Source organism: Moschus berezovskii, chromosome 15 (assembly GCF_049115385.1).
Source record: "Moschus berezovskii isolate FMDL1 chromosome 15, NW_MosBer_1.0, whole genome shotgun sequence".
Lineage (NCBI taxonomy): Eukaryota > Metazoa > Chordata > Mammalia > Artiodactyla > Moschidae > Moschus > Moschus berezovskii.
Window position 1 is genome coordinate 46,087,159 of NC_142474.1, and position 11,113 is coordinate 46,098,271.

Sequence of the window (11,113 nt, forward strand, 5' to 3'; positions counted from 1 at the left end):
CATTTACGTGTAAACTTCAAGTTCAGTTAATCTCAGAGATGTGTGTTCCTATGTGGGTGCATCAATGGATGAACGCAACACCTTCTCTGCAGCTTGAGTTCTGGCTCCTAAGGACACAGAAGAGCTCCCTCAAGCAGCAACAATGAATGGCTACTAAACCCTTTTTTCTCTTTTCTGACTTCCTAGATAATATTTAGAAGTTCATGAGCTATAAAATTTATTCGTTACTTCCTATGGCCCCGTTATCTAAACAGTCTTTATGATTTTCCTAACATCTTTACTGTTAGGATATGTGAAACTACTAAATTACTAAAAAGTACATTTCACACAGGAAAAACTCCTCAGATTCGAACCACACTTAGTTCACTTGAAGAAGTTGGGTAGGAATGCTTCTGGGTTGATACACTACCTAAAACTTGTTGCTTTCCCCCTGCTTTCTACATTTAGAAAATTAACATCAGGGGCTATTATTTTAAAAGAGCAGCAGCATCTTATACATGTGCACATCAGGTAAAAGCCAAGAAGAATGAAGTAAGAATATTTATGACACTCTTCATTTGTTTACAAATTCTTTCAAAAAGTGCCCACATTTAAGAGAGCGATCACAGGTCATTATTCCAGGCACACAAAAAAAGTTACACTTAACAATAAAATCTTTCAAGAGCTCAAATTTCTTCTGCCTATTACTTCTTCCTGCCGTACGGGATCACCATGCCAGGTAGGTGCGACAAAACTGTCTAAAGCATTTGGATTTTTCTGGAAAAAGCTTTAAAGACACCAATAAAATGAACGGTTAAACCAAAAATAAACTACAAACCAGAAGGGAAAAACAACTACCAATCCTTTCCCTCCACCTCACCCCGTAAGTTCTAATTCTATCTGGAGTTATCAGGCCAGAGGGAGTGCCAAAAGAACTCATTACCTAAGTATCTCACTATTCACTACTCATCTCAGATCTGACATCTTGCCCAAATGAATCATTTTTATGAGAATCACGTAAATGCCGGAACTTATTGTAGTCATCCTTTTTACTGGTTTTTAAGAGTTCATACCAAAGTGGATTGAGAACGGCTTTGCAAGTTGGCCTGCTGCAGAGCACCGGTTCATACTGTACGGGAGGCAGGTCTGGACGTTCTTTTAAAGGAGTGAGAAGACAAGCCAGGGGAACAACCATTCTTGTAGCCTCGAGTCTGCTGGAAGGCCACACATTCCAACTAAAACGCACGCCATCGCGTTCTTCATTCTGCTGAATGAATTCCAGGTATGTGGCCATTGTCTAAAAAAAAAAAAAAACTACAGATAAACCCTTAATTGTATTTTAAATTCCCAACTGAACTTCAAAAAAAAGATGATCACCTAACACAACATTCTTTAAACACTTAAGTCTAGAAGAACTTGTCACTGGAGGATGCCAACATCTCACTTCTCTCTGACACCCAAAGGTCAGGTAACTTTACGGCTACCTTTCCTGTTCCTTTCTCAAATCCCCGTTTCTAGCACTTAAAAAAAGTAAAAGGGGTGGGAGGTTTACAATCACTTGGGCATCTCTAAGCTGCATGCAGTTGAGTAAGAGCCATTTAAATCTCCTCAAACAGCGCATTATCACTTCAGCCAAGCAGATTTCAATCCCTGTTTCAGAAGCTGGCTACCTTCCTCCCTGAGGGCCTTTCCTCCTGATTCTATTTGAGTAAAACACTGTATTAAAATTTACATTCCAAGTGATCTTGGTTTTGTGCCCTTTTCCCTCTTTCCATTGTTAACTACAGAGAAAAGACTTAGATACGATGCTCAAACGCTATTCACGGAGTGAACAGCCCCCAGTTCTTACCCAAATTACTTCTCGGGATCACCGGAATTAAAGGCCAGCGGACTACGACATTACATACACACCTCACCAGCAACTATCCTCTCACCACAGACAATTATGCTCATGCCTTGAAAGATTCCAATTTTAACAGCCATTCAGATTAAGTACATTACCGAAACCCAGATAAGGCCAATTCTCCTGAGTGCTCTATATATCCTGTTTACATACTAAAATCTAGACTAACATACAGTTCAGCTAGTAGGTAGGATTCAAGGGAACAAAAAGCTTAACAATGGGAAAAAAGGCAAATTAAGGTATCTATTATATAAGTGGCCTCTAGTGCTCACTTATGCAATGCTAAATAATGACTGTCTCCAATTATTTTAAGATGTACCATATTGTTAATAATTCGGACAAAGAGAATAATATACAGCTTATAAATGTGAATGAATCGATTACTCTGCTACACACAACACAGACCATAGAAGTTCCAAATGTCTGTTCCAATTAAACACCTAAGGCATATGTTATTTCTGGCAAAAGTGGGAAACTGAGGCACTGCACACACAGAAACACTTCCACAGCTTCCTGAGCAGCAAAAGGTAATTTAGGTGAGAATGAAAGCACTCTCAGCATGCACCTCAGCAGGCTTCATTAAGTGACCATTTTCCTTCTCAAAACATTTCATTACTAACAGGTACTATATCTCCATCCTATGTCCCCAGGCATCTACATATTAAAACCTGCACTGTCCATTTCCCACTGCCTTTCTTCACCCTCACTCTTTCAAGAGCATGGATTCTTAACTCTGGGCTCACAGCCAAAAAAGGAACTTCACCAGGTCAATAAATCCTCTGAAACTACCTGCAAAACTGTGTGCATGAGCCAAGAGTGCGTTTTTCTAGACACGAGTCGACAACTAACATCGTATTTTCAACCGGGAAAAGTTTCAGAATGGGTTAATACCTGAATGGATGAATTATGAACAAATAAACTGTAAAGATCCTGTATACGTATCTGCCCCCCCCCAAAAAAAATACCACTCATTCCACCTTAAGGGCATGACTTTTCAGGACGCAGCTAAGCAAGGAGTCCGAAGACCTGGGTTCTTAGCTCCGGCTCCGTTACGAAGCGTAAATCATTTAACCTAATTCTCGAGTTCCTCAACTTTAAAATGGACGTTGGATCCTTCCGGGTCCCCCTCTCCCGAGTCCGAGGGATTCTGCGCCAAAAGCCGGCCCGCCGCCCCAGCTGGCGGGGATCGCGCCACTCTCAACAAACCCTTGGGTCACCGATCACCTCAGTTACTCCGCCTGCAAAAAGGCCTGGCGTCAGGAGCAACCCACCCGCCCTCAGCAGAGACTCTTGCCCGAGCCCTGGGCCTCTCATCACCTGTGCTGCCCGCTCACCTGGCCAGGGGAGTTCACCTGGTCGCAGCCTTCCGCAACCACAGCTGCTAAAAGCCGGGCTCCGGGTCCCACTACCAAGTCCACCTCAGCTCTAAGCCGACTGGTCAGCACCCTTGTGCGTCAATTCACGGCGCCATCCGCTAGCCAATCAAACAGGGCCTGGGGGCGGGAGAGAGGAAGGAAGACACTCAGACAGGCTGCGTCGCCATATTGAAACAGGGCAAGCCAGACGCGCTTCGCGCCTCAGAAATCCCAATTTCTCGGAATACACGTTTTTCCACGTTCACCTCTAAACCCTTCTGCCGCACGGAACACAGGGGCCTACAGAACTGTTTTCTAGGAGGAACCAGGGCGCCTCAGGAGCTCGCCGCCGTCCAATAAGACGTCCGCTCCCTTCAGTGGGAAGTCCCCCTCATCACCTTAGTTACCGGGAAGCGAGAACGGTGACGTCTGGTCCCGGAAGAGGGCGGGGCTCCTCGCAGAGGAAACCGAAGTTGGACGGAAGGAAGTGTCGGCACGCATGAGGGGGCGGAGCTAGGGGAGCGTGGGGTGCGTACGCGCAGGAATCCCGTCAGTGAACAGGTGTATAGTTACGGGTGTTCCTTGTCCTGTGGGTGTTCCAGTCCTGGTTTGCGCAGGTGCATTGAGGCTCTCTGCGGGGCCTGGCATTAGTAAACAGTTCTCTATCCCTGTCATCCTTCCATGAGAAGGTGAATAATTGGGAGCGGTCGTAGTCAAGCATTTTAAGAGATTATCGAAACTCCTAACGGTTAGGACGCAGCTTTCTACAACCACCACTACCGTTTTACCTCCTCTGAGTGGGAAAACGGAGCGCGTTTGTTAATCTAATTCAGAGATACCGCCTCTGTGTAGCATAAAAGAAGAAGCAAAATTATATAAATTTACAACTATTCTTAGATCATAGCAAGGCGTCCAAGAGTTAATTAGCTCAAGTTAGTTCGGTTCAGTCGCTCAGTCATGTCCGACTCTTTGCGACCCCATGGACTGCAGCACACCAGGCCTCCCTGTCCGTCACGAACTCCCAGAGTTTACCCAAACTAATGTCCATTGAATCAGTGATGCCATCCAACCATCTCATCCTCTGTCGTCCCCTTCTCCCGCCTTCAATCTTTCCCAACGTCAGAGTCTTTTCAAATGAGTCAGTTCTTCGCATCAGGGGACCAAAGTATTGGAGTTTCAGCTTCAACATAGTCCTTCCAATGAACACTCAGGACTGATCTCCTTTAGGATGGACTGGTTGGATCTCCTTGCAGTCCAAGGGACTCTCAAGAGTCTTCTCCAACCCCAAGTTAATATTAGTGAAAAGTTTTAAATGACCAACAGATCATAGAAATAAGTTTCAAGTTGATATACTGTGAAGTTACTGTTAATATGGAAATTTTTCAGGAATTCCCTCACCATTTAATGCTTAGGACTCCCATGATCTCACTGCAGAGGGCCTGGATTCAGTCGCTGGTAGGGGAACTTAGTTCCCACAAGATATGCAAATTCTATTCCCTCTACGTAAGCCAATGAGAACAAAGCTCCTTAAAGAGATGTAGTAATCTAACTTATTAGAACTCTCTAAAGTTAGTTGCAGAAAAAAAAAGTTGAATAATGGTTCAGTTTTATTGAACAAATTTACAATTTTCATGTTTCTAAACCATTATGTAAGAGTAATGTTAGGGTTTTTCTTTAAGTAATTAAATTGGTGTAACTTTAGGACGTTCAAATCAATTATTCTTTGAGTAAGGAGACACAATTAAGGTAATACACATTTGTGTTATATTTCACAGTGCAAAAATTTTACCATGTCCAAGCTCATGCTGCTTGCCCACACAGCAGGCTAGAAAATTGGGAGACCACTTGTTGGGGCAAGGAATAGCAACTTTATTCTGAGAGCCAGCAGACCAAGAAGACTAGTTGCAACCAGGTTCAGGAGGGGATATGTTGATTTCTTCTTTCCTGCACCCATTCACAGGTGGGTCTGGTCAGGATGTTTCTTGTGAACTAAAGAAAGGTATCTTAGCTTAACACGCAGGCAGGGGAGGCAGAGTTCCTAAACTGGGCCATTATGGATACTTTAAGGTTATAGACGACTTCCCTTTAGTGATTAACTTGAAGCAAAAGCAGTAGAATACAAAGTTTAAAACAAAAAAAACAAATCCAGTATCAAGTCAGGTTTATTCTCTTTTACAGAAAGATATAGCTGGGTTTTTTTTTAAACAAACATTGGAAGACTATCATTGGCCAAAAATTTTCTTGAGTTATTTGAACCTGGATTCCTAGTACTAGAAATTTCCGTAAGAAGGATTTTTTTCAATCTATCATATTTAAAGTATTAGAAATTTATTTATTTTAGGAATCTCCTTACTTTAGGAATAGTGAATTTTAGGAATAGTTGATTTATGTGACTGTGTAGTTATCTTGATAAGTGTGGGAAGGAAGAAAATTTACTCTGTTCTAGGTTCTTCCAACTGGCTGAAAAATTAAATCAACATAAGACATTAGCAGGAGAAAATGAAACAAAATTTTAATAACGTATACGGGGAAAGACCAAGTTAACTAAGTAACTTATGAAAATGTTTGAAACCCTCACCTTAAAAACAATCCTCAGTTCAGTTCAGTCACTCAGTTGTGTCCGACTCTTGGCAACCCCAGGAACCACAGCACGCCAGGCCTCCCTGTCCATTACCAACACCCAGAGTTCACCCAAACCCATGTCTATTGAGTTGGTGATGCCATCCAGCCATCTCATCCTCCATCGTCCCCTTCTGCTGCCCTCAGTCTTTTCCATCATCAGGGTCTTTTCAAATGAGTCAGCTGTTCGAATCAGGTGGCCAAAGTATTGGAGTTTCAGATTCAACATCAGTCCTGCCAATGAATACCCAGGACTGATCTCCCCCAGGATGGACTGGTGGCATCTCCTTGCAGTCCAAGGGACTCTCAGAGTCTTCTCCAGCACCACAGTTCAAAAGCATCAATTCTTCGGCGCTCAGCTTTCTTCACAGTCCAACTCTCACATCCATACATGACCACTGGAAAAACTATATCCTTGGATAGATGGACTTTTGTTGACAGAGTAATGTCTCTACTTTCTAATACGCTATCTAGGTTGCTCATAACTTTCCTTACAAGGAGTAAGTGTCTTTTAATTTCATGGCTGCAATCACCATCTGCAGTGCTTTTGGAGCCCAGAAAAATAAAGTCAGCCACTGTTTCCACTATTTACCCATCTATTTGCCATGAAGTGATGGGACTGGATGCCATGATCTTACTTTTCTGAATGTTGAGCTTTTTTTTTTTTTTTAATGTTGAGCTTTAAGCCAGCTTTTTCACTATCCTCTTTCACTTTCATCAAGAGGCTCTTTAGTTCTTCTTCACTTTCTGTCATAAGGGTGGTGTCATCTGCATATCTGAGGTTATTGATATTTCTCCCGGCAACCTTGATTTCAGCTTGTGCTTCCTCCAGCCCACCATTTCTCATGATGTATTCTGCGTATAAGTTAAATAAGCAGGGTGACAATATACAGCCTTGACATACTCCTTTTTCTATTTGGAACCAGTCTGTTGTTCCATGTCCAGTTCTAACTGTTGCTTCCTGACCTGCATACAGGTTTCTCAAGAGGCAGGTCAGGTGGTCTGGTATTCCCATCTCTTTCAGAATTTTCCACAGTTTATTGTGATCCACACAGTCGAAGGCTTTGGCATAGTCAATAAAGCAGAAATAGATGTTTTTCTGGAACTCTCAACTAAAGACTAAACAGGATATTGAGGGTGGGGAGTGAGTTATCAGATGTCACACAGTAAATAAGGACAATGTGGTTGGGCAGATTAAACTCACTGCCTTCTTCATTCGTAACTTTCTAGAGATGTAGTCATCCTCTTCCTAAAATAAGGAGGGAGACAACCTACAAATGGAGATTCTTCTTACAAATATAACTGTTTCTTACAAAAGGATAATTCCTACTGGCTGAGTTTCTTCCAAGTCTGCTGTTTGTATAAAATAACCAGCTTAAAATAATTAATACACCAAGAGACATATCTGGGGGAGGCAAATTCTGCTCCTCTATGTATGGAGAAGGCAATGGCAGCCCACTCCAGTACTCTTGCCTGGAAAATCCCATGGATGGTGGAGCCTGGTGGGCTTCCACCTGTGGGGTCGCACAGAGTCGGACACAACTGAAGTGACTTAGCAGTAGCAGCATGTAAGCCAATGAGAACAAAGCTCCTTGAAGAAATGTAGTAAGCTAATTTGTCATAGCAAAGACCCTCTTCCAACAACACAAGAGAAGATTCTACACATGGTCAACATCAAAATCAGATTGATTATATTCTTTGCAGCCAAAGATGGAGAAGCTCTATAGTCAGCAAAAACAAGACCGAGAGCTGACAGTGGCTCAGATCATGAGCTCCTTATTGCCAAATTCAGACTTAAATTGAAGAAAGTAGGGAAATCCACTAGACCATTCAGGTATGACCTAAATCAAATCCCTTATGATTATACAGTGGACATGAGAAATAGATTTAAGGAAATAGATCTGATAGAGTACCTGATGAACTGTGGACAGAGGTTCGTGACATTGTACAGGAGACAGGGATCAAGACCATCACCATGGAAAAGAAATGCAAAAAGCAAAATGGCTGTCTGAGGAGTCCTTACAAATAGCTGTGAAAAGAAGAGAAGCGAAAAGCAAAGGAGAAAAGGAAAGATATAAGCATCTGAATGCAGAGTTCCAAAGAATGGCAAGGAGAGATAAGAAAGCCTTCCTCAGCGATAAATGCAAAGAAATAGAGGAAAACAACAGAATGGGAAAGACTAGAGATCTCTTCAAGAAAATTAGAGATACCAAGGGAACATTTCATGCAAAGATGGGCTCGATAAAGGACAGAAATGGTATGGATCTAACAGAAGCAGAAGATATTAAGAAGAGGTGGCAAGGATACACAGAAGAACTGTACAAAAAAGATCTTCACAACCCAGATAATCACAATGGTGTGATCACTGACCTAGAGCCAGACATCCTGGAATGTGAAGTCAAGTGGGCCTTAGAAAACATCACTACGAACAAAGCTAGTGGAGGTGATGGAATTCCAGTGGAGCTATTTCAAATCCTGAAAGATGATGCTGTGAAAGTGCTGCACTCAAGATGCCAGCAAATTTGGAAAACTCAGCAATGGCCACAGGACTGGAAAAGGTCAGTTTTCATTCCAATCCCAAAGAAAGGCAATGCTAAAGAATGCTCAAACTACCGCACAATTGCACTCATCTCACACGCTAGTAAAGTCATGTTCAAAATTCTTCAAGCCAGGCTTTAGCAATACGTGAACCGTGAACTTGAACCGTGTTCGAGTTGGTTTTGGAAAAGGCAGAGGAACCAGAGATCAAATTATCAACATCTTCTGGATCATGGAAAAAGCAAGAGAGTTCCAGAAAAATATCTATTTCTGCCTTATTGATTATGCCAAAGCCTTTGGCTGTGTGGATCACAATAAACTGGAAAATTTTGAAAGAGATGGGAATCCCAGACCACCTGACCTGCCTCTTGAGAAACCTGTATGCAGGTCAGGAAGCAACAGTTAGAACTGGACATGGAACAACAGACTGGTTCCAAATAGGAAAAGGAGTACATCAAGGTTGTATACTGTCACCCTGCTTATTTAACTTATATGCAGAGTACATCATGAGGAACGCTGGGCTGGAAGAAGCATAAGCTGGAATCAAGATTGCTGGGAGAAATATCAGTAACCTCAGATATGCAGATGACACCACCCTTATGGCATAAAGTGAAGAGAAACTAAAGAGCCTCTTGATGAAAGTGAAAGAGGATAGTGAAAAAATTGGCTTGAAGCTCAACATTCAGAAAAGTAAGATCATGGCATCTGGTCCCATTGCTTCATGGGAAATAGATGGGGAAACAGTGGAAACAGTGTCAGAGTTTATTTTTTGGGGCTCCAAAATCACTGCAGATGGTGATTGCAGCCATGAAATTAAAAGACACTTACTCCTTGGAAGGAAAGTTATGACCAACCTAGATAGCATATTAAAAAGCAGAGACATTACTTTGCCAACCAAGGTCCGTCTAGTCAAGGCTATGTTTTTTTCAGTGGTAATGTATGGATGTGAGAGTTGGACTGTGAAGAAAGCTGATCGCCGAAGAATTGATGCTTTTGAACTGTGGTGTTGGAGAAGACTCTTGAGAGTCCCTTGGACTGCAAGGAGATCCAACCAGTCCATCCTAAAGGAGATCAATCCTGGGTGTTCATTGAAAGGACTGATGCTAAAGCTGAAACTCCAATACTTTGGCCACCTCATGGGAAGAGTTGACTCACTGGAAAAGACCCTGATGCTGGGAGGGATTGGGGGCAGGAGGAGAAAGGGACGACAGACAATGAGATGGCTGGATGGCATCACCGACTCGATGCACATGAGTTTGAGTGAACTCCGGGAGTTGTTGATGGACAGGGAGGCCTGGTGTGCTGCGATTCATGGGGTCGCAAAGAGTCAGACACGACTGAGTGACTGAACTGAACTGAACTGAATTTGTCTCTAAAGTTAGTAAACCATTTCACTCACAACAAAAGGTGAAGACCTTTCTTTTTCAAAATATTTATTTCTTTATTTTTGGTTGCGCTAGGTCTTCATGCAGGAGTAGGCAATGGCAAGCCACTCCAGTACTCTTGCCTAGAAAATCCCATGGACGGAGGAGCCTGGTAGGCTGCAGTCCATGGGGTCGCTACAAGTCAGATATGACTGAGCGACTTCACTTTCCCTTTTCACTTTCACACATTGGAGAAGGAAATGGCAACCCACTCCAGTGTTCTTGCCTGGAGAATCCCAGGGACGGGGGAGCCTGGTGGGCTGCCGTCTATGGGGTCACACAGAGTCGGACACGACTGAAGTGACTTAGCAGCTTAGCAGGTCTTCATGCTGTGCCTGGGCTTTCTCTAGTTGCAATGAATGTGGGCTATTCTCTAGTGTGGGGCACAGGCTTCTCAGTTGCAGTGGCTTCCTTTGTTGCAGAGCACAGGTGCATGGGCTTCAGTAGTTGAGGCTGGCGGACTCTAGAGCACAGACTCAGTAGTTGTGGTGCACTGGCTCAGTTGCTCCACGCCACGTGGAATCTTCTTGCTTCAGGGATTGAGCCCATGTCCTGTGCATTGGAAGGTGGGCTGTTATCCACTGAAACACCAGGGAAGTCCCAAGACCTTTCTTGGTTACAGCCATGAAGACATAGAGATGAAAAGAATGTAAAACAAAGAATGTTGTCTGCCATCCATTTCTACAGGGATCAGTCATGAGCCACTGCAGCCTCTGACCTACAATACACCCTGAGAAGAATTCAGTACAAAACCCAGGATGAAACATTAAGTGTTTTGGATATATCGGCCTCTAGACAGGCTAGTGAACACAAGTTAATGTGCTTGATATACAGTTAGGCTAAACAATACTGAAACATCAGAGTCTGCAGTAAAGAAAGGTTTATTGAAGGCCATACAAGGTAATGAGTGGCTCATGCCCCCCTCAAAACCCAGAACTCCCCAAAGGGTTTCAGCAAAGCATTTTTTTTTAAATAACTAGGATTTTGAGTCCTAATTCTTTTTTTTTTCCCCCATGCCCCTGCTGCTATTGATTGTTATTGGCTGATATTGACTATTCTACTAAGAACCATTTTGAAATCAGGAATCCTCAACTAATAAAACGGGTTGTGTTGTGCTTTTAGGAAATGAAAACACATTTTCTATAGAAATATTAGTAATTTTAGGGAGGAGATACCACATTGTCGGCATCAGTTCAGTTCAGTTCAGTTCAGTCACTCAGTCGTGTCCGACTCTCCGCGACCCCATGAATCACAGCACGCCAGGCCTCCCTGTCCATCACCAACTCCCGGAGTAC

At 43.0% G+C, this 11,113-nt stretch overlaps 1 protein-coding gene across 2 annotated transcripts in view; it reads right to left on the bottom strand.

Moving 5' to 3' along the window:
- Nucleotides 1–3,648, bottom strand: part of SEC23B (SEC23 homolog B, COPII component) — a 34,362-nt gene extending 30,714 nt beyond the window's left edge. The window contains exons 1-3 of one of the 2 annotated variants that reach the window (XM_055430471.2): nt 3,504–3,648; nt 3,200–3,375; nt 1,053–1,276 (exon numbers count right to left, since the gene is read on the bottom strand). In XM_055430471.2, the coding sequence (XP_055286446.2) occupies nt 1,053–1,273 (221 nt within the window). In that variant the 5' untranslated portion in view covers nt 1,274–1,276; nt 3,200–3,375; nt 3,504–3,648. The remainder of the gene's footprint in view (nt 1–1,052; nt 1,277–3,199; nt 3,376–3,503) is intronic. The other variant, XM_055430463.2, reaches the window with a different exon arrangement.
- Between the last annotated feature and the right edge of the window lie 7,465 nt (nt 3,649–11,113).